At 47.7% G+C, this 21,094-nt stretch overlaps 1 protein-coding gene across 1 annotated transcript; it reads right to left on the bottom strand.

The window, feature by feature from the left end:
• Positions 1 to 4,596: 4,596 nt before the first annotated feature.
• Positions 4,597 to 18,046, bottom strand: Ahcy (adenosylhomocysteinase). The gene is made up of 10 exons (XM_055602436.1): positions 17,945 to 18,046; positions 13,684 to 13,874; positions 11,813 to 11,888; positions 10,430 to 10,579; positions 9,715 to 9,827; positions 9,022 to 9,229; positions 8,855 to 8,942; positions 8,643 to 8,760; positions 6,990 to 7,184; positions 4,597 to 5,399 (listed from the first exon to the last, which is right to left on the bottom strand). The coding sequence occupies exons 1-10, from the start codon at positions 17,970 to 17,972 to the stop codon at positions 5,268 to 5,270; spliced, it is 1,299 nt and encodes a 432-aa protein (XP_055458411.1). The 5' UTR covers positions 17,973 to 18,046; the 3' UTR covers positions 4,597 to 5,267.
• Between the last annotated feature and the right edge of the window lie 3,048 nt (positions 18,047 to 21,094).

Raw genomic sequence — 21,094 nt, 5'->3', positions numbered from 1 at the left:
CCTCCTGAGTGCTAGATGACAGGCATAAAACCATGTGTGGTTTTTGGTTTACAAGCTCCTAGGGATCCACCTGACGGCTCTCTACCAACCTACTTACACTCTCAGTCCAAAAGTTGAAGTCTTTTAATTTTATTTTATTATTTATACAGTATTCTGCCTGCACATACACCTGCACACCAGAAGAGGGCACCAGATCTCATTATAGATGGTTAATGGTGCGACCATGTGGTTGCTGGGAATTTAACTCAGGACCTTTAGGAAACAGCCAGTGCTCTTAACCTCTGAGCCATCTCTCCAGTCCCAAAAGTTGAAGTCTTAAGGAATACTCTCATAGCACATATGTTAGAAGAATGCCACACACAAAAAAAACTGAAATCGGGGATTAGACACTAACAGCGCCCTCCTGTGTCATCATCCTCATCAACCACTTTGTCTTCTGGTTTGGTTTTGGAAGAAAGTTTAAATCACCTGGGGACATAAAGAGGTTTTAAACAGGTTACCCTGTGACCTCACACAGCTGTCTATTAAACGGAAACAGCAGGGTTTATTTCAGAATTTGGTCCAGGTGTCTTTTCAACATGTTAAACTTTAATGCATAGAAAATTTAAACATTCATGTTTTTCTTACATCTCTTTAAAGGCTTTGTTTGATATTTTTAAAAGAAATTAAAGCTTATGATTTCACAGAAACAATATACTTCAAAAAAAAACAAACAATAGTCTCAGAGGGAGAAGGCCTGTATCTAGCAATCACAAGGTCTTTATTCTAAATTCTTCCATCTGTTTCAACAAGCACAGATGTGGCAACTCTACCCACTGACAGGAAATTACCCTTCTCCAATAAGAGCTTTAATAAGAAACTCAGCTCCAGGAGCCAGCTCACATGTGTGGAGGGAACAGGATAAGTGAAGAAAGTGATTTGAACTGAATTAGCCAGACCATCTGTAGCAACTTTCAGGTACATCTAAACTTTTTACTGTCTTCTTCCCAGGACTAAAGATGGTATGTAGGTTGAGGGAGAAAGCAGTTGAAAAGGAATGAGTTGTGTTTATCAAATATTTCAAAATGGTAAAATGCTACCTTCATTCCAGAGAGGATGTCTGTTGGCTTGCAGGAAAACAGTAGCTAACTGCCAACTCTCCCAGCTGGATCTGAAAGTTGCCATCTGGGAGGTGGCTACAGTGAAGGTGATGATACCTGGCCATCTTGTTGTCAGGGAAGCTCAGCAAATGCCATCCTTGAGTCTTGAAGGTTTTCACACCTTCCAGACTCCTGTTTAGAATTCCTGTGCCCAATGGTGGCAGACCACTTAAGCAACAGTAGAATCACAGCTACAGGAATCCATTCTCAGCTTCCATAGCAAGCTCCTGGGTCACTGTTTACTACACCAAATTTCTAGCAAAATTCCTGAAGCCCTGTGTTTGAGTCTAAACCAACTTGAATCACACATTTCTCCTTCAGCCAATCTGCACAGCTGTTTGCTAAATTGATTGAAGTTAGCTGGCTAGGCCTGGATTACATGAACACCTCTAGCTTCCTCCAGGGTGTTTCCTGGCTTTGTCTCCTGGGATAGTGCTGAGTCTCCAGGGTGAGAATCTGGTTTCCTGGAACTTCAGATCTCCAAGGCAGAGCAAACACTGCTGCTGCCTCCTGGAGTTCTCACTGGCATCAGTGGCCTTGTGACCTTTCCTGCCTTGTAATCCATGCTTCCTCCTGCCCTCTAAGCTCATTACTTCCGGTCCAGCTAAGACTTAAAAAGGGGGTTCTTTTTTATTATTTATATATTATTCTGGCCCCATGTGTGCCTGCACACCAGAAGAGGGCACCAGATCTCATTATAGATCATTGTGAGCCACCATGTGGTTGCTGGGAATTGAACTCAGGATCTTTGGAAGAACAGCCAGTGCTCTTAACATCTGAGCCATCGCTCCAGCCCCCCTCTTTAAAGATTTATTTATTCATTATGTATACAGTGTTCTGTCTGCATGTATACCTACATGCCACAAGAGAGCATCAGATTACATTATAGATGGTTGTGAGCCACCATGTGGTTGCTGGGAATTGAACTCAGACAGTGCTCTTAACCCCTCAGCCATCTCTCCCCAAAAGGGGAATTGTTGAGTCACAAGCCTTAGGAGTCTCCAACAGCCTGACACCTGAAGGCAAGTGCAGCAAGGTGACTTCAGATAAGTCGCTGAAGCCCTGGGGTACCATCTCTCCATATCTAAACTCTGACTTTTTACTTTAACAATGCTCTGACTCTAAGGTACTTCTCAGGTTCTGGCAACCTATATTTTTATAACTGGATCTTTGCCTCCTGACACCAAGGCAGATACCAGGCACTGATTCTTTAAACCTGGCTTTGTGCAGAGGCAACATCTGAGAAGAGTGTGTTGCCATCCTTAAGCTCTGCCTTCCATTTCATCCTTAGGCAGCAGATAACACAGGAAGGGAAGCACAGGCTGTCAGGCACTCCAGAGCTAAGCCTTGCCCTCTGGTCTAGTAGGCACTCCCCTCTGAGGTTTGTGGTGTGGGTGCATCTCTTCTTATCGCCCCTCTCTTGTAACAGGGGAGGATTACCCTCTTTATCGTTTATGGGAGTTGGCAAACAACAGGCCACTGATCTTGCATTCCTCCCTCAGAGGCCATTTGGACATCTAGGTGGAACGTTAACTCAGAACAAACATTAGCAATGTGGGCAGTCTTTCCCACAGAATAGAGTACAAAGGTGCTTTTACAAAATTTAAGTATTGTCTAGATCTCACAGTATTCTAGATTCCTTACCCTCTAAACAACCCCCTCTGCCCAACTTCTGCCTTTAAAACCTGACTCAGAACTTAAACTTCAAGACAACCTGAGGTATTTATATCACTATCCTGAGTTGCATCATGACTCAGGTCTTCTCCTTAACCTCCAAATCATTGCTCCCCAATCCCCCAACTGGGGTAGGGGGAAGCACAGTGAGGCCAGACCAGATACTGCAGGACCCTTAGCTAAGTCTCTCATGCAACTTGCTGACACCAGCCAGAGGCGCAGGCAGGAAACACGTCATCCTTCACTGTATCTGGTTTGTGTCACACCTGTGACAAACTAGCACACCTGAGACCAGATGTGAAAGATTTGTTGTTTTTAAAGGTTGTGAGAACAAGAGGCCATCTCTAAAGAAAGGAAAAGCCAGGGTAACAGAAACCAGAACCCCACAGGGAAAGGAGGCTGGGCCGGCATAGGACTCACCAAAGATCAACACCTGGGAAGGTGCTACAGATTTGAGGGAAGTGCTCACCCTTTGCTGGGCCCTTGGAGGGGTCAGCATGGCTGCTGTCAACAGAACCTCTGGCACAGGGCAGCAGCCCTCACACCTCATCTACTAAAGTCCCTCACAGTGCAAGCAAGGCAGGGCGGAGCAGCCCTGTCTGCCGCAGCCTTGTTAGGGACCCAAGTTCCATCAGTCCCTTATCCTAAAGTCAGAGCCTCAAACCTGGCTCCCCTCCTCCTAACCCTCGGCCTATGGTTTAGAAAGGTTTCAACAATCTAACTTGGTACAACAGCTAGCTCATCTGCATGGTTTCTCTCAGTACCTCAGAGTCCAAGTCTCTAGTTAAGTTCACATGAATAAGATCCTTAAAAATGCTCCCTTGAATGACAGGGTGCAATGTGGCAACCCTATATTCCCAGCAGTCCACAAGCTGAGGCAAGATTCTTAATTCAGGGTCAGCCTGGGCTACACAGGATGGCCCAAACCTTTGCATACAATTAGTGTGTAAGAATGTTGGGAGCCAGGTGGTGGCACAACACACCTTTAATTCCAGCACTAGACACAGACAGGCAGAATTCTGAGTTTGAGGCCAGCCTGATCTACACAGTGAGTTCCAGCATGGCCAGAGCTATACATAGAAAGTCTGTCTCAAAAAAAAAAACAATTTTAAATATATATATATAATAATGAAATTATTTTTCGTGAATGAGGATTGCTTTTTAGTTCATAGATTTTGGATGAAAAATCCATCCATCGTTACCCTATTTGAGACAGGGTCTCACATTGCTCAAGCTGTTAACTCCCATGTAGCCAAGGATGGCCTTGAACTCTGCTCCTGCTTCCACTTTCCTGGTGCAGGGACTATCCCTTTCCTCTCAGTTGGACCTGACTAGTGTAGTCTTGTCATTTTATGGTGATCAGTTGAAAAGTGGGCCCGTGGCATTTGAACTTACCTAAATTTATAAATTATTTTCAGTGAAGTCATATGCTTATGTAATTCACACACTTCTGCACAACTCCCTGAAAAGATGGTTCAGTGGGTAAGACCACTTGTACTTGTAAAAAACAAAACAAAACAAAACAAAAAAACCCAAACACCTCATATGGCCATGTTCAACTGTAACCCCAGCACTGGGTGGGAAATGGGAGGGAGCAGAAACGGCGCAGCTGGAGGCTCAGTGAGACCCTGTCTCAGGAGTCCAGAAGAGAGTAGTGGGACACCCAATGTCGTCTTCTGGACTCCAGGAGCACAGGTGCAGTACCTGCACACACGTACACACGCCACACACTTAAAAACTGTCACACATGGTAAGCAACAGTTGACATATGAAAGGGTCAAAATTCTTTAGGCACTAGAAATTGTATTTAATCCACCTTCCTTTGTTAACATTCTAAATAGCATATAAACATTATAAGCCAAATTAATCTCCTTGTGACCCAGGCTTGTCATAGGAACCATCAATTATACAATAGTGACAGACCTTTACCTATTTGTTTTTCCAGTCCCTTTCAGTCTCTGTCACTTGGTTGTCTCCTAATCTATTCTGACCCTGTGAAATAGGGACCAAAAGTACCAACCTCAGTATTATGAGGTTTAAGAGATGGTCCAACAGCAAATAAGCCAAGCTCTCTTCCAACTGGAGTTTAAAGGCTCCTGCTCTTTGCTAGTGCGCCCTCTCAGTGGATCTGTAAACCAAGTGAAGGGTGGATGGTAAGGTGCACAGGCTTGTGACCACCACTAGCTACATCCAGCCTCAGGACTTCCAAGACTTCTGAGCTCACGCCCCCTGTGGATGGCTCCCAGGTACTCTATCTTGACTGGGGACTCTCAGTCCCCTTGCCACACCTGGAACAGTTTGAGGGATACAAGAGAGGCCAAAGACAGAGTGACCAGCCCTACTGGGAAATAAACACCAGAGAAGCAACTGCAAAGTTGGTGACATTTGCTCTTGGGAAAGAGATAGGGCCTGGAACAAGGATGGCAGCTGGAAGGTGAAGGGCGGTCCCGGCTCTCAGTAGCGGTAGTGGTCAGGCTTGAAGGGGCCTTCAGTGGACATGCCCAGGTACTGGGCCTGCTTCTCAGTCAGCTTGGTCAGCTTCACATTCAGCTTGCCCAGGTGAGCTTCAGCCACTGCCTCATCCAGCTGGGGAGAAACAGAAAACCCCGAGTCAGTGTCATGCTCTCATACTCTCACCTGCGTCTAGCCAACAATCAAACTGCTCTGATGAGGTGCTGGCAAGTACATTGCCCTCACTATACCTCGTTCTAGCCTCAGGGGCAGCTTCAGTGTGTGTCCTGGCTGCCTAGCTCCCCATCAAAAGAGAACCATGTACACCCATTAGATAGTTCTGGTGGCACCAATTACACCTCCTAAACTCCTCTAACTAAAGCAGCTAATCAGCAGCTTCCTGAAATGAACTACGGCCCAGGACATACTTTATTATCAACAAGAGCACTCTACCCAAGTCCTACCTCATAATGGCATGACACTGACTACAGCCCAGCTCAGAGTGCTCTTACATTCCCAAGCAGTTTTATGTCCACTGTTCATAGAGTTTCACAAACATCTCCAGGAAGAAGAAAGGGAAGGATAGTGCCTGCATAAACAATGCAGAGCCTAAAGAATGTGATAGGGGCTCAAGCTAGATGCAGGTAAAAGCAGGATGGGCCTAACCTGCAGTCCATATTAGAAGCAGACATGAAGGCCTCCTATCCCTGGCCTCTAGCTCAGGATGCCTGCCTTCTCACAGTGTCCTGTACCAGTGTGCTACATAATGAGTGACCACCTGGGCAGTTACAGCTGGGTTCTAGCTGGGTTCCCAATAACTCCTAAGAGTATACTAAACTTTGGTTTCCTCATTTGTAGGACACACATAATAAATACCCACCTTTTGGAGCTGACACAAAGAGCAGTGACATTCAGACTGTTAGTTCAAGGAAGTAATTTAGTAAATGGCAGATGTTGTCATTAACCAAGGTACCTAATAAACCTACAGACTGCATGTGTCTTACAGACATGCCCCGTTGACCCAGCCAAGTACTAGGGATGCATTTAAGGGATATTTGTGTAGCATGTATGAGGACCTGGGCTCCATGCCCAGCATCACAAAAATGAACAAACAAATCCAAGACTGACATGGAGGCTTGTGCCTTTAATCCCAGTTCTCAGGAGGCAGACAGGCAAACTTGAGTCAAGGCCACCTGGTCTACCTACTGAGTTCCAGGCTAGTCAGGGCTATAATGAGACCCTGTCTGAAAACCAAACAGATGAACAGACAAACCAGATAGGGCCTATCCATTAAAATTTTAAACTTATTTCGAACCAAGACCTTAGCATATGCTTCAGAGCTCAGAAGCCTTGTCCCCTGGAGCTGTGTTCCAGGCTGGTGAACTAAGTGGCAGACACACTTCCCTGGGGCGTGTATTCTTCAACTTCAGTTCCCACCTACCCTACTTTACCAACCACCTGCCCCACCCTGCAGACATGTGGGAGATCCTCACCATCAGTAAGGAAAATACTCCTGCCTTCACTTTACAGATGCGGAATGGAGACACAGCTCCAAACCTGGTGAGTCACACTCCACAGCCATGGCACTATGGGTGTGCTTCAGAGAACACTGAGGACTATGGATGGCAACTAAGAGGACAAATAGAGAAGCACCTTATGAACTCTAGCAAGTCCACACAGAAACCAGCACATACACCTTGGCTTATAGTAAAGTCAAGAGCTTACCTTCTTAGGCAGGAAGTGAACCCCAACAGGGTATTTATCTGGGTGGGTCCACAGCTCAATCTGTGCCATCACCTGGTTCGTGAAGGAGTTGCTCATCACGAAGCTGGGGTGGCCCATGGCACAACCCAGGTTGACCAGCCGGCCTTCAGCCAGCAGGATGATGCGGTGCCCATTCTTCAGCCTGTAGCGGTCCACCTGCAAGGCCCCAAGGTAGCAGTAAGGGCTGGTGGGCACTGCCCATAAGATCTGCTCACCTCCTAGGCCATACAAGATGGCCTGGAATGCCCCCAAAATGCCACCACCCTCCAGAGCTAGCACACACAATTAAGAGTAGCCAATTACCTCACAAGTCTGTTGTGAGAACTTAACAAATTCAGACCGATAAAGCACTCGGCATACTGTAGGTTCTCAGGAGGTAGCAGCTAGCACTATTACTACTGCCATACTCTTGTACTTAGTCACTGACACATACAGGACTATCATTTAAATACTTCATAGTCCCCATCTCACAAACTGAAGCTAGAAGGTTGAGTCATTTGATCAGAGCCACACATTAAGAAGTGGCTGCAGTCTGAAGCCAGATCTCATGCTCTCAATTGCCATTAAAAAGTTGAATGCAGGATGGGGAGATGGCTCAGTGGGTAAAGCTGCTGCTGACAAGCCTGGGTTCAATCCCCAAAGAACCTAGTGGAAGGAGAGCATCATGACAGGTTGTCCTCCTACCTCCACATGCAAGTACTCGTGTGCTGACATACATGAGTACACACACAAAACCATTAAGTAAAATGTGTGTATATGAAGCTGGGCACGGTGGCACACGCCTATAATCCCAGCACCCTGGGAGGCTGAGGCTGGTGGATTTCTCTGAGTTCCAGGTCAGCCTGGTCTACAAAGTGAATACAGGACAACCAAGAGAAACCCTGTCTCAAATTAAAAAAAAAAAAAAAAGTGTGTATACATACGTATATATATATATATATACACATACACATACACACACACACACACACACACACACACACACACACATAAAGTTGAATGCAGATCTGGGTTTGCGGCCCCCTTGATAACAGAGTATTTGTTTAGCTTGTATCAAACACTGGCTCTAGCTTACATGAAGCACTGGGTTTAATCTCCAGCTCTACAAGGCAAAAGAGCTTAATTTACTACATGCAACCTAAAAGGAACTTATCCCTCAATGCCCGGCAGCAAAGCTATCCTTTCTCTCAGTAGTTAGTGGCCTACTTTGCACAGAGCTGCTCTAGACAGAAATGTGATGTTCCTTTCAGATCCTCCCCCATCCTGACCCCACTGCCAGTTCAGCCCACACTCTTCAGCTGCCAGCATGCCTGTCCAGCTATGAGCACCCTTAGAGCCTGTGTCCTCAGCTGCCATTCTTGGCAACCTTCACTAACAAGCACAAGTGGACTTTCTGGAACAGCAAGGTGTAACACACTTGCCCGCTGACACCTTCAGGGACTTCAGTGGCCTCAGCATCAACTCTGATACCTCAAATCCAGATCTAACTAGGCTTCTCCCACACACACACCACTCTCTAGCTTGCAACAGCTTCTGTGGCAGGCAACTCACAAGCCCACTGCTCCTCCTCAGCCCTTCACCGCCAGCACTGCGTGGAAGGCTGGGGTTTCTCACCTGGGGCTTGATGTTAACCTTCTCCACAGCATTCTCATTGAGCCACTTTACATCAATCTCCACATCGAAGTGTCCAATGTTACACACAATGGCATCATCCTTCATCTGTTCAAAGTGCCTGCAAGGGAGCCCAAACCCATGAGAGACCAGAGACCAAGAACAGTCCCAAGCCATGCCCTCTTTACTCCCCAGGACTCCCACCTGGTACCTACCGGCCAAGAATGATATCAACACAGCCTGTGGTGGTGACAAAGATGTTGCCCTCCTTACATGCCTCATCCATGGTGGTCACCTCATAGCCTGCAGACATTGAGAGTGTGTAAGCAAAGGTGGCCTCACCCTCCTCTAGCCCCAACAGCCAACCCTTACCCTATCGTACCCTCCATGGCAGCTTGCAGTGCATTGATGGGGTCAATCTCTGTGATGATGACTCGGGCCCCAAAACCCCTCAGGGCCTGGGCACAACCCTTGCCCACATCACCATAGCCTGCTACCACCGCCACCTTGCCCGCAATCATCACATCTGTGGCCCGTTTGATGCCATCTATGAGGGACTCCCGGCAGCCATAGAGGTTGTCAAACTTGCTCTGAAAGGAGAGGGGTCAAGGAGACGATGGAGGTGGGCAAAGCCCTGAGACCAGGCCTCAAAGCATCCCACAGGCAGGGCTGAGACTCGAGCCCATTCAGCCTGCCAGCCTAGACTGACCCCTAAGAACTATCTAGACAACACCGAAACGTCCCTCATCCTCAGCAGGTCCAAGACTATCTCCCTACTAATTCTCTGCTGGTCTAGAAGCCTTTCTTAAGGGATCAGGTTGCTGGGTCAAAGACTTTGCTTGACTTTACAGCTCTTGATAATCAAAGCCACAGTGTTCCTGAAGCACCTGTGACCTACTGTGCAGTTCTCCTTTCAATGCACTCACCACCTCAGACTGGACTGTGGCCCTGCCTCTCTCAGATACAGGCTTCATGCCCCAGGCCACACCCTTCCCGGACACCTGTCCTCAGAGATCCACACCTAAGCTCACTGGGCACCACCAGATGGAGCACACACTACCCAGTGTGACACTACCTTGGTGACAGAGTCATTGACATTGATGGCAGGCACTTTCAGTATCCCTTTGGCCATCATCTTGTAGAGGTTATGGACCCCAGTCGTGGTCTCCTCAGAGATACCTCGGATGCCTGAAAAAGAGGAAGAGCATCAGAGAACACTTCTCTACCCAAAGCCCTTTTCACTCCCTAGTATCCCCTCTCCCTTGTTCCCATCTCTGTACCTGATTGTATGGTCCACCCAGTCACCCACGTTTCATTTGATGCCCTGCTATACAGTCCTACCAAGCCTAATGACTCAACCTCCCAACACCTCCATCCACCACTGTCCTAGTGCCCACCTCCATTTTTCACCCAACTATCCTATCATATCCTAGAATATTCTCAAAAGAAGGTTTTCTTTATTTACTACTCATGCTAGCTTTTGTACAGTCAATCTTTTTCTACCTCAGGGCCTTTGTCTTCTCCATCCTCCTCCTCCCTGTCACAGTCAACAAAGACACTTCTCTGCAACCATTCCCAGCACTACTGGCTTATGAGCTCAGCCAGCCCTGCCACCCCCAGTCACCCTGGCTTCACAGAGAAAGTCAGAAGGCCAGACTCCAGTGTGCCTGCAGGAACCTCCTCCTGTCCTCCAGGTCCAGAGAGGCTGGGAGTTCTGCCAGGACCACTGGCTCAAGTCTATGAACGAGCAGAATCCTTTCAGGCCACTAGTACCCATCCCACCTGCTTACCTGACAGCAGCTGTGGGTGTTTGGTGTGGATGAGGTTAGTGAGGTCACCGCCATCGTCCAGAATCATGTTGAGGGGTCCATCCTTGAAGTGTAACGTCTGCTCAATGCACCACAGGTACTCCTCATCTGTCTCGCCCTTCCAGGCAAACACTGTAGGGCAGGCGGCACATGAGAAGCTGGCAGGAAGGCTCCAGAGAACTCCACAACAGAGCCAATACCATCTCCTTCCTAATTCCATCCCTAGGTATGCCCAGCCCCTATACATGCAGCAGTGGGAACTGCACAGCTAGAAGCTACACGAGTCCCATTCTCATGTTCCCTCATGCAAACCCACAAGGGGCCACTGCCACCATCATTCACAAAAACCCAAAACCCTGAGAGGGGCTAGGATGTGCCTCACTCGGCACAGGACTCTGAAGCAGCACCTGGATAAGGGTGCTGGCTGCTGGCCAGCGGGCGCTACTCCCATCATATGGACTACACAGGTGTGGGGCTCACAAGAGTCTCCTGTTTGCACAGGACACTAGCCAATCTGTCGGCTGCCTCCCTCCCCACAACTGCAGAAGATAATGCTGTAGAAAGAAAAGCCTCTTCTGAAAGAGGGCCACCAAGCCTAGCCACGGTGGGCGCTGCTGACAGGCCATTCAAGCCCTGCAAGGCTAGAGTGACCTGCCCCGCCCCTCTACCTATAGCTTGTTTGGATTCTTCCCCACCCCCTAAATGTATAAGCGTTTTGTCTGCAATTATGTCTGTGCACCATGTGCTTGCCTGGTAGCCTGAGGAGGAGAGGATATTAGACCTCCTGAGTCTGCAGTTACAGATGGTTGTGAGCTGCCGTGTGGATCCTAGGAATCAAACCTGGATCCTCCAGAAAAGGAGCCAGTATTCTTAGCTGCTGACCATCTCTTCAAACCCCCGATAAAGATTCTTGTACATACTATTTAATTACCATTGAATCTATCAAGCCCCTCCTAACAGACATGCACCATGCTGCAGCAGTTTGAGACAAAGTCTTTGCTTTCTAGCCCTGGCCCTTTCTCATATTCCCAGACTACTGTACCTCAGCCAGTGTACCTGAGACTTGTGTTCTGCCTTACGCCTCACCAGTTCTTTAGAAAATGACCCACAGTTCCTCTAAGGAACTGCCCAACCCTCCACACTCTGTGGCTCCCATAAGATCCTTCCCTTAGAGACCACACAACTCAGTGGATCTTCCGTGAGATCTGAGATGAGGTAGGAAAGCAAAGCTGCTCTTTGCTATGAGTCACTGGGCCAAGATCCTCTCTGCCGTATGGAAGCCTTTTCCTACAGGATTCAGTAAAGGAAACATGAAAAAGTAGAGAGAGCCTTAGCCACTACCACATACCCCAGTAAGCCCCTCACCTGGAATGCCGGCCTTGGCAATGGCAGCCGCTGCATGGTCCTGAGTAGAGAAGATGTTGCAGCTGGACCACCGCACCTGGAAGGTCCAGAAAACAAGGTTGCTGGTCATTGGTAGCCAGGAAGCAGCAATGTTAAAAACAGGAAAAAGAAAGCCCTAAAGCCAAGAGTGAAAGGCTGGAGACTCTGGGCAAGTGAGTGGCTAGAAGACACACCAGAGCTTTGGGGAAAAAAAAAAAAAAAAAAAAAAGGGCAACAAATCACTTAACCAGGCATGGTGACATAGCTATAATCCCAATACCCAGGATGCAGTGGCAGGAAGATCAGAGTTCAAGGCCAGCCTGTGCTATATAGGGAATTCCTGGCCAGCCTGAGTTATACAGTGAGATTCCAACTCAACACACACACACGCACACGCAGGCACAATTAAATAAGTGACTAGAAAAATGGCTCAGCAGTTAAGAGCACTCACCATTCTTCTAAAGGACTCCAATTTGGTTCCTAGCACCCACACTGAAGCTTACAACTACCTATAATTCCAATTCCTGGGGGTCAGATACCCTCTCTGGCCTCTGTGGGAACCAGAGATGTATGTGGTACATATACAAACATGAAGGTGCAGGAAAATCCTCATACACATAAAATAAATATTACTGTGATGCTATGTGAACAAGGAGACAGGAAAGGAGAAGAAATACAACAGCAACAGTGGAAGTGGCGCGTGGCTGTCAAATACTCCGGGGTCCTCAGGCTACAGTTGCCATTTATTGATGTGGCAAAGACTGCAGGACAAGGAGGGCAGAGAACTGAAAGTGTTCGGACTTTTCAGCCTCAGATGTGTCCTTGCTCTCCAAGTGGCTTCTCCCAATACTTAGACATACAATACTGGGAGTAAAGGTCAGGCTTGCACATGTGGGAGTCATTACCACACAGGCAGTATTTAAAGCCATGCAGCAGATCACCAGCAAGCTGAATGTTGAAATAAAAACAAGGCAAATGGGATGGAGAGTCTTAGTTCAATCCAGAGGACCTGAGTTCAATTCCCAGCAACCACATGGTGGCTCATAACCATCTATACTGGTGCCCTCTTCTGGTGTGCAGGCACACATGCAGTCAGAATATTGTATAAATAATAAATAAATCTCAAAAAAACAGGCAAAGGGAGCTGGAGAGACTCAGTGGTAAAGAGCACTGGCTGCTCTTCCAGGAGCCGGGTTCAATTCCCAGCTGCCATATAGTAGCTCACAACCATCTGTAGTTCCAGTTGTAGGGAATCTGACACCCTGCGAATGGTGCACAGATGGATATGCAGCCAAAACATCCACACACATAAAATAAAACAAATCTAAAAAAGGTCAATGGAGGCTTTGAATAGCAGTGGAATCCCAGTACGTGGGGGGTTTAGGTAGAAAGCCTAGCCTGAACTATACAGTAAATCCCAGGAGAGCCCAGGCTGTCCCCAAAACAAGCCCTCGGGTACTTGTTTTTGGTGGTCCTATTCTACCAGGCCTCTCCTTGAGATTTTCCTGCATAATCCAGGCTCAGCAAATCAAAGCACTCTGCCTTTCTAACGTCATGACTGTCCACAAGGCACTTGCCCTAGGAAGGATGACGAAATGGAATATTGGGGGCTCTCTTCATCCAGCACTGGCAGGAAGGTATACTGAACAGTCAGAATGTAACTATCTCCCCAAATGGAGAAAATATACAAAAGGCTATTTGCCCCCATGGTTGGCAGCAGTGGAAATGGAGAGAAAACTGAGGTGACCAGAAGAGGCTCTGCCAGCTAGGTCTTCCTACCGGGACGTCTTCTTTCATGGCTGAACCCAGAGAGGGCAAGTGACTCAACGGAGTCGGACAGCTGTGGGCCTCACCTCAGCACCCAGGACCACGAGAGTCTCAATGAGGACAGCAGTCTCCACAGTCATGTGCAGGCAGCCAGCAATGCGAGCACCCTTCAGTGGCTTGGAGGCCGAGTACAACTCCCGCATGCGCATCAAGCCTGGCATCTCATTCTCAGCTATGTCCAGGGCCTTTCGTCCCCAGGCAGCCAGTCCAATGTCCGCTGCAGGAACAAAATGGATGAATTACGTGAGCCGCTTCCTCCAGTCAACCATCAAGCACCACCACCTTGTAAAGACTGATCCAACTGTGAACCCATAGCCCTCAGGCTGGGCAGTCTGTCTCACTCACAACAAAGGGAAGTGCCCCTTTGAAACCTCACACTGCTGATCCTTTCCACAGACACCTACCAACCTCCAGATCACTCCCCTGGAAAAATTCCAGTCCTGCAGGTGTGATAGGATGGGTCCAGGTTCATGGTGGTTTTGTCTGTGTTTTAATCTTTTTTAATGAAAAGACAACGGCCTTTCTTTTTATGTATGTGCATGTATACAGAGGCTAGAGGTCAATGTTAAGTGTCTTTCTCCGTTCCTCTGTCTTACACGAGACAAGATCTCTCATCGTCTCACTGTCAAGCTGGGAGAAGGACCATGCCTCTGCCTTTTCAACACTGAGGTTATAGCTGCTTGCTGTTTTACACTGGTGCTGGGGTCTCAACTCAGGGTCTCACACTCATGAACACAGGCAAACCTACCAACTAAGCCATCTTCCTAGTGCTATGATTTTTATCTTTAAGGGAGCTTAGGTCTTCCCAATCACCCTCAGAAACGGTGAAAGTGAAAGGAGGCTGCTATAGGTTTTAATAATTTAACAAATAAGTGGTGGAACATGCCTGTAATTCCAGTTCTTAGGAGATGAAAGCAGGAGGAAGGTAATCCTTGACTTTATAGTAAATTCAAGGCCAACCTGGGCTAGATGAAACACTGTCTCAAATAATAAATAATAATAAAAACAACAATAAATTATCAATATGCTTCCTACGTTGCATTAAAAAATTTCAAAGGAGCACCGACAGCGTATGTTCAAGGTCCTAAGTTTAACCTCCAGCACCAGTTTCCAAGGTCAGCATTCCATCCTTTGAAAGGGTTCACTCCTGCTTCACAAATACAACCACACACACACACCCCATATCACTAACCCAAAATATCAACAGTGAGAGCTCCTTCAGAAATGTGGATTTCAGGCAACCACCTCTGGTCATGTCCCTTCTCCCTATATATTCCCAACTCCAAGAGGGAGCAGCCATCTCAGAATCTCTAAACCATTGATTTTATCAATTTCTAGTGTCCCTTACCACGTCCCTTATGATGATCCCCACTTCACTGTCCATCCCCTGCTCTCTTAGACGCTGAGACCTCACTAGGCAAAGCTCCCACCTGATGCCAGGCTGAGTGGCTCCAAGCCTGTAACCCCAGCACTGTGGAAGCTGAGGTACCAAGACTGCCTTGATTCTGAGACCATCCTGAGCTTCACAGAGACCCAGTCTCAAAACAACAGCAAAACCTTAGTTAGAGCCAGCCTGCCACTGTCCTGAAGCCACAGAGCCAGGCAAGACCACAGGACCACAGTCTTGCTTACCATACTCCAGGGATACCAGGCATGTGCCAGCCAGCCTACATTGTCCTAGTAAGTTTATTTCCCTTCTCCTCCTCATCAACTGAAAACACGACTTCACAGTTCACCCCGGGTTCAGAATCATTCACTTCATGGACTCCACCCTCATCTGCAGTCTGCTGCAAAGGACAAGCTGCCCTTGACCCCCCATTTTCTCACCCCTTCAGACCTCGCCATTGCATTGACCACCTAGGCAACCGGATGCCACTGAGGTCATTACCTATGCTCAGGCTTCTCTCCTGTCCCTGAAATGCTTTCGTTTTCTTGGCACGGACTCTCTCTCTCTTGTACTTTCTCTCCTACCTTCCTGGCTGCTTTTCATCTGAGGATGAAGGAACCCTCAGGGATTCATTGTAGCTCTTCTACAATCCTAGACAAGTTGGATCAGTATGATTCTGAATACCTTCCCTGTGGTGATGGCTCCCACGTATTTACCTCCAGTGAAAAGTTCTCCCAGGAATGAGTCTCATAATCCAACTGCTGACTCAGCACTTCTGGGCTGATGCCCAATTATCCATCAAGTATGAGGCCACAAATCCCTAACCTTCCCATTTTAGGAAATGAAACCACCATTCAATCAACTACTCTGGCCATGAAGAGAGAAAAGTGTCAGATCTCCTCACATAAAGCAGAGACTGTGCTACACTATAGAGGCCTATATCTGTCTCAACCTTGGGCCTGGCTCACTTTTATACCTCCAGTGACCAGCAGGGCCTGGCACAGAATAGTCAGAAATGTTTACTGACCATACCAGCTGCTAAAACTCAGTGAGCAAAGATTCCTAAAGGCTTGGCCCCGGACAAGAATGGCAAAAGAAAGAATGAGGGAAATGAAGGGAAAAAAAAAAAAAAGAAAGGAGTGTGCTAGAAAGATGGCTCAATAGTGAAAAGCACTGGCTGCTCTTACAGAGGACCTGGGTTCAATTCCCAATACCTACATGGCAGCCCACAACTGTCTGTGACTCCAATTTCAGAGGATCTGACACCTTCCACTGGGCATAAATGCAAGCAAACCATCCATGGGCAAGAAATAAAAAATAAAAATAAAAAAGAAAGGAAAGAAGGAAGGAAGATGAACCCAGTCCAGTTCCCAGCATTTGTTCATTTATTGTCTTTAGCCAGTCAGAGGCAGGACTGATGGTGAGGACCAACACCTGCCAAAAAGAAAACACAAAAAGGAATGGTGCTACCCACTCTAGACCCACTTCTTCAGAACACGGCTAATCAACAAACCTGCCCACACCCCCAAGGACTACAGAAGACCCCCAATGGGCAGTCTAGCATACAGTATTCTCCTCGAGGGAGGTTTCAGGCCTCTACCTCCACACAGGAAGAACCAGCCTCCAAATCCAGCCTTTTCTCCATCCACACACCTGCAGGCCCCCACCCCCTCCACAGTACCACAAGCCTCCCTTCCAGCTAGCTGTTGCACCAAGACAACATAGACTCCAACCTTTCTGGGCTTCAGTCTCAGCATCCACCCAATGGAGACATAATCTACTCTGGTGGCCAATGAACTATTTTAATAAGAATTTTCCAAGTCACTGCTCCAGGGTCCTCCTTTGTAAAATGGGATAGCATCCACCTCATGTTGGTGACCCTCTCCAACCTACCAGAGTCTTGGAATTATTGTAAAAGCTAGCCAACCTTCATTGCTTTATTTTTTGTTTGATTGGTTTGTAGTTTCATTTTAATAGGGTCTCCCTAGTTGGTCTGGAAATCACTGTGTGCCCACACTGACCTCTGAGGACGGCTGATAGACCCCCCTCGGCCTCAGGAGTGAGGGCCGGGATTGTGTCACTAGGCCCAGTCTGAATTGGATTGTGCTGAAATTTCATTAGGGCTGTTCCAAGCGTGTTCCCTTGCATACAGACAGCAATAAAAGGAACGAGCCCTGAGGTCATGACGTCCTGGGTCCAAATTCTAGCCAACCTCCTTCCAGTCGCAAGACTCTGGGAAAATAACCTCTACACTTCTGGATTTTCATCGTAAAAGGAAAATCGTTTTTTCTCCAGAGACCTACAATGAAACGGGTTAGTCTGAGTGCCCATCCCACTGGAACCGCTCTACTGAACGTTTGTTTACGCAGACAGCTTTCCAGAAGCGGGACAAAACGCAAGGGAATTTCTAACTACTCCAAATTTGTTTCAGTCGTCCACTAGATAATCCAGGTGGGTGATCCCACACACTGTGCTGACCCTAAGTCGCCGGTGCACCGGGACTTTCCAGGCCTCTCCTCGCTAGCACCCGGAGCCCCCTGCTCAAGGCCGAGAAGCCGGCCCCAAGCCTTTAGACGCCAGGGCCAGGGCCGCTAGCGCCGCTTCCCAAGGGCCAGTCTTTCAGCGAGGAGCACGCTGTCTGACCAGGACTCGCAGCCCGCGCTGCCGCGCAGGGCGCCTGCCGCGGGGCACGCCGGGACTTGTAGTCCGCGACCGCTTCCCATTCCCACTGCTCGTCGGCGCCTGGACTCCACTCCCCAAGCACCTGCGCGGCCAGGCCGGCGATTCTAGGGGGTCCCGGAGCCCCGAGGCCGCCGCCTCTACGAGACGCGGATCAGTGCTGACAACAAGCGCAGGGCGGGAGCCGAGTCGCCGCGGAGGACCCTACCCCTGGGACTCACCGACTTTGTAGGGTAGTTTATCAGACATGCTGGCGGCGCTTCCGCTAGGACCGGTGAACTCAGTGACGGGGGCCGGGCGGCGCGGGCAGGGATCTACGCCTGGCGCCGGCGTCTTTAAATATCATCTTATTTGAATATTCATGATTCCGCTGGGGCTGAGACTTGGGAGGCGGAGCCTAGCTCGCTGTAACAGGAGCTAAACTGGACTTCGAGCCTACCTCGAAAATAATAGATTTCATGCACTCTGGTCTTTGGATCCCTGGCATCCGACTGAAGGGAGTGTGGAGAGAGGCAGTTCTTTCCCCATTCGCTCTACCAGTGAATCAGAGGTCAAAACTTTCAGGCTCCAGCCAATTTACTTCCCTGAGCCCTAATTTCTTCAGGTATACAGTAAGACGAAGAATATCTACCGCACAAGATAAAAGGAAATTGCTGGGCCCGGTGGTACGGTGGTACATACCTGTAATCCCAACACTCGGGAGACAGAACCAGTAGGATTGCCACAAATTCGAAGCTAGTCTGGTCTACACCTAGGTAGTTCCAGGCCAGCATGGGCTACAGAATGAGGCCCTGTCTCAAAAAGAAAGAAATATTACAAGTTGCAATGTGTCACTCTCTGCCCTCTGCCCTCCTTTCCTTGCTCCCCCACCCACCCACGCCCTTCTCAACAAGTCCCCATTTCACTGTCTTTTTGTTTTGTTTTGCTGGAGAGGGGAGGGACTGGGAAGAGAGAAGGGAGGGGAAACAGATAGGAATGTAGGAAGAAAACAATGTATTTATTAAAACAATTTTTAGAAGAGTTGCTTTGGTTACAGTATCTCTTTACAGCAATAGAGCAGTAACTAAGAACTGTCTGATTCTGGTGGACACCGGACAACAGTGGCAATACTCTGTTCTTTCAGGGGCCTCTGGAGCCTCCTGGCCAGTAATTCATAGGGAAATAGCCCATCCCTGGTTGGGTTTGTCTATTTATTTATTTATTTGCTTATTTTGGTCAACTTGACATAAGCTAGAAGAGGGACCTCAACTGAGAAGACGCCTTTGTCCATATTGCCTGTGGCAGGCCGGTGGGGCATTTTCTTTGATAATGATTGGCATGAGAGGACCAACCCACTTTGGGTGGCACCACCCTGAGTAGCTGTTCTCAGGAGTGTAAGACAGCAGCGAGCCATGAGGAGCAGCCTGGACGCAGTATTTACCCGTGGCTGCAGCTTCAGCTCCTGCTTTTAGGTTCCGGCCTTGAGTTCCTGCCCTGGCCTCCCTCAGTGGTGCACTGTGGCCTGGAAGTTTAAGCTGAAATAAACTCTTTCCTCCCCAACTTGCCTTTAGACATGGTGTTTATCATAGCAACACAAAGCAAACTAGGACACTCCCCCTCTCCCTACTCTATCCTCTTTCCCACTCCCCTGCCACATCCTTGATAACCCGTTGCCATCTCAGATGGCTGGCTGTCTGAATAAAATACAACATAAAGATTCAATGCCCATCTATGCTCGTTGGCCTCTATGATGACAAGTATCACAAACTCTAGTGTTCTGGTTACAAAACCATGAAACAAAATTGATCAATCTCTCTCTCTCTACACACACACACACATACACACAGACACCCCACATGAATACACACCAAAACAACTACATTCTTTGAGGCTTCTTTTTTGACCTGTGGAACTATTCAGATATGTGTTGTTTAGTTTTGAAAGGTTCAGACATCTTCCTATTATTGTTTTGTCATTAATTTCTAGTTTGATTCCATTGTGACTAAAGAACACATCATTTTAATTCTTTTCGGTTTGTTGAGATTTGAATTTTGACCCACATAATGGTGAGTGTTGATTTTTAACTTGAAAACTCTGACCACCTGGGAGATGGGGCTCCGGGCACACCTGTGAGGGATTATCTGGGTTAGGCTGGTTTGGTGTGGCTGTGAGGAGACCCTGGAACTGTAGAAGATGGAGAAGCGGAGGTGAATGGTAGCATGCGTGCGTCCCTTGCTCTCTTCTTGCGGTAAATGTCATGTGACTAGCTGCTACATGCTCCTGCTGCCCCCATGAGGCACTGTACCCTCAACTGGGAGCTAAGATGAACTTTTTTAAAAAAAAGATTTAATTATTTATACAGCATTCTGCCTGCACACCAGATCTCTCTATAGATGGTTGTGAGCCATCATGTGGTTGCTGGATATTGAACTCAGGACCTCTAAAAAGGACAGCCAGTGTCCTTAACCTCTGAGCCATCTCTCCAGCCCCTAACATGAACTCTTAACTTTCTTTGGTAAGGATTTTTTTTTTTTCTATCACAATGAGAAACAAAGGAAGACAACCCAGGATGGGGTCAATCTTGGTGCACGGTTTTCAAGCACCTGAAACAAATGTGTATCCTGCTGTTGTTTAGTGAACACGCTAGATGTCAGTTAGGTGCTGCTGGGTCCCAGCGATGCTGAAGTGTGCACCCTTGATGAGTCTCTGCTAAGTCATTCTTCCAAATGATGAAGGGGCTATTGAAATCTTCAATTTGTCCTTCCCGATCCATCATCCTTTGCTTCGCATATCTTACGGGTCTGTTCTTTTGCATGTACATGTTTAAGAGTGCTGTGATCTCTTAGTGAGTGGCTCTTTTATCCTTTCATAGTGGAAAGGAAACAAGGCAAGAACAATGGGGGACAGGGTGTCTCATTAGTGCCAGATGGGAGTGGAAGGCCTGTGGCTACATTGCATGTGGTTTGAAGAAAGGTAATGTTTGGTTTTCTTTTTAAGTTTACTTAGATACATATGTTTTTAAATGTGAGTGTGCGCTGTTTGTAAGGCTTTGAGGAAAGAGCCCCCGAGACATTGGGAAACTCTCATAAACTACACCCTGGTAAGTGCTGACACGATAGCAAACTGCAAATTCACCCTTTAACCAACCACTTCCAGGAATTTAGCCCAAAGATGGACACATGTGAGTGATGACATTAAAGTCAAAGGCTGAAAAAGGTCTACAAGTCCTTCAGTAGACTTGTTGCGTAATGGTACAATCCCCAGGAGGGAACCCTGAAAGAGCTTTTTTTTAAGGTTTATTGTGTGTGTGAACAAATGTGACACGTTTATCTGGAAGTCACAGGACAATTTGTGGTAATGAGTCTTTCCTTCTGCCAATGGGTCCTAGGCTA

This window comes from Psammomys obesus, unplaced genomic scaffold (genome assembly GCF_907164565.1).
Source record: "Psammomys obesus unplaced genomic scaffold, mPsaObe1.curated_primary_1811, whole genome shotgun sequence".
Lineage (NCBI taxonomy): Eukaryota > Metazoa > Chordata > Mammalia > Rodentia > Muridae > Psammomys > Psammomys obesus.
Note: the sequence above shows the minus strand (reverse complement) of the source record. Positions and strands in the feature narration are given on the sequence as shown.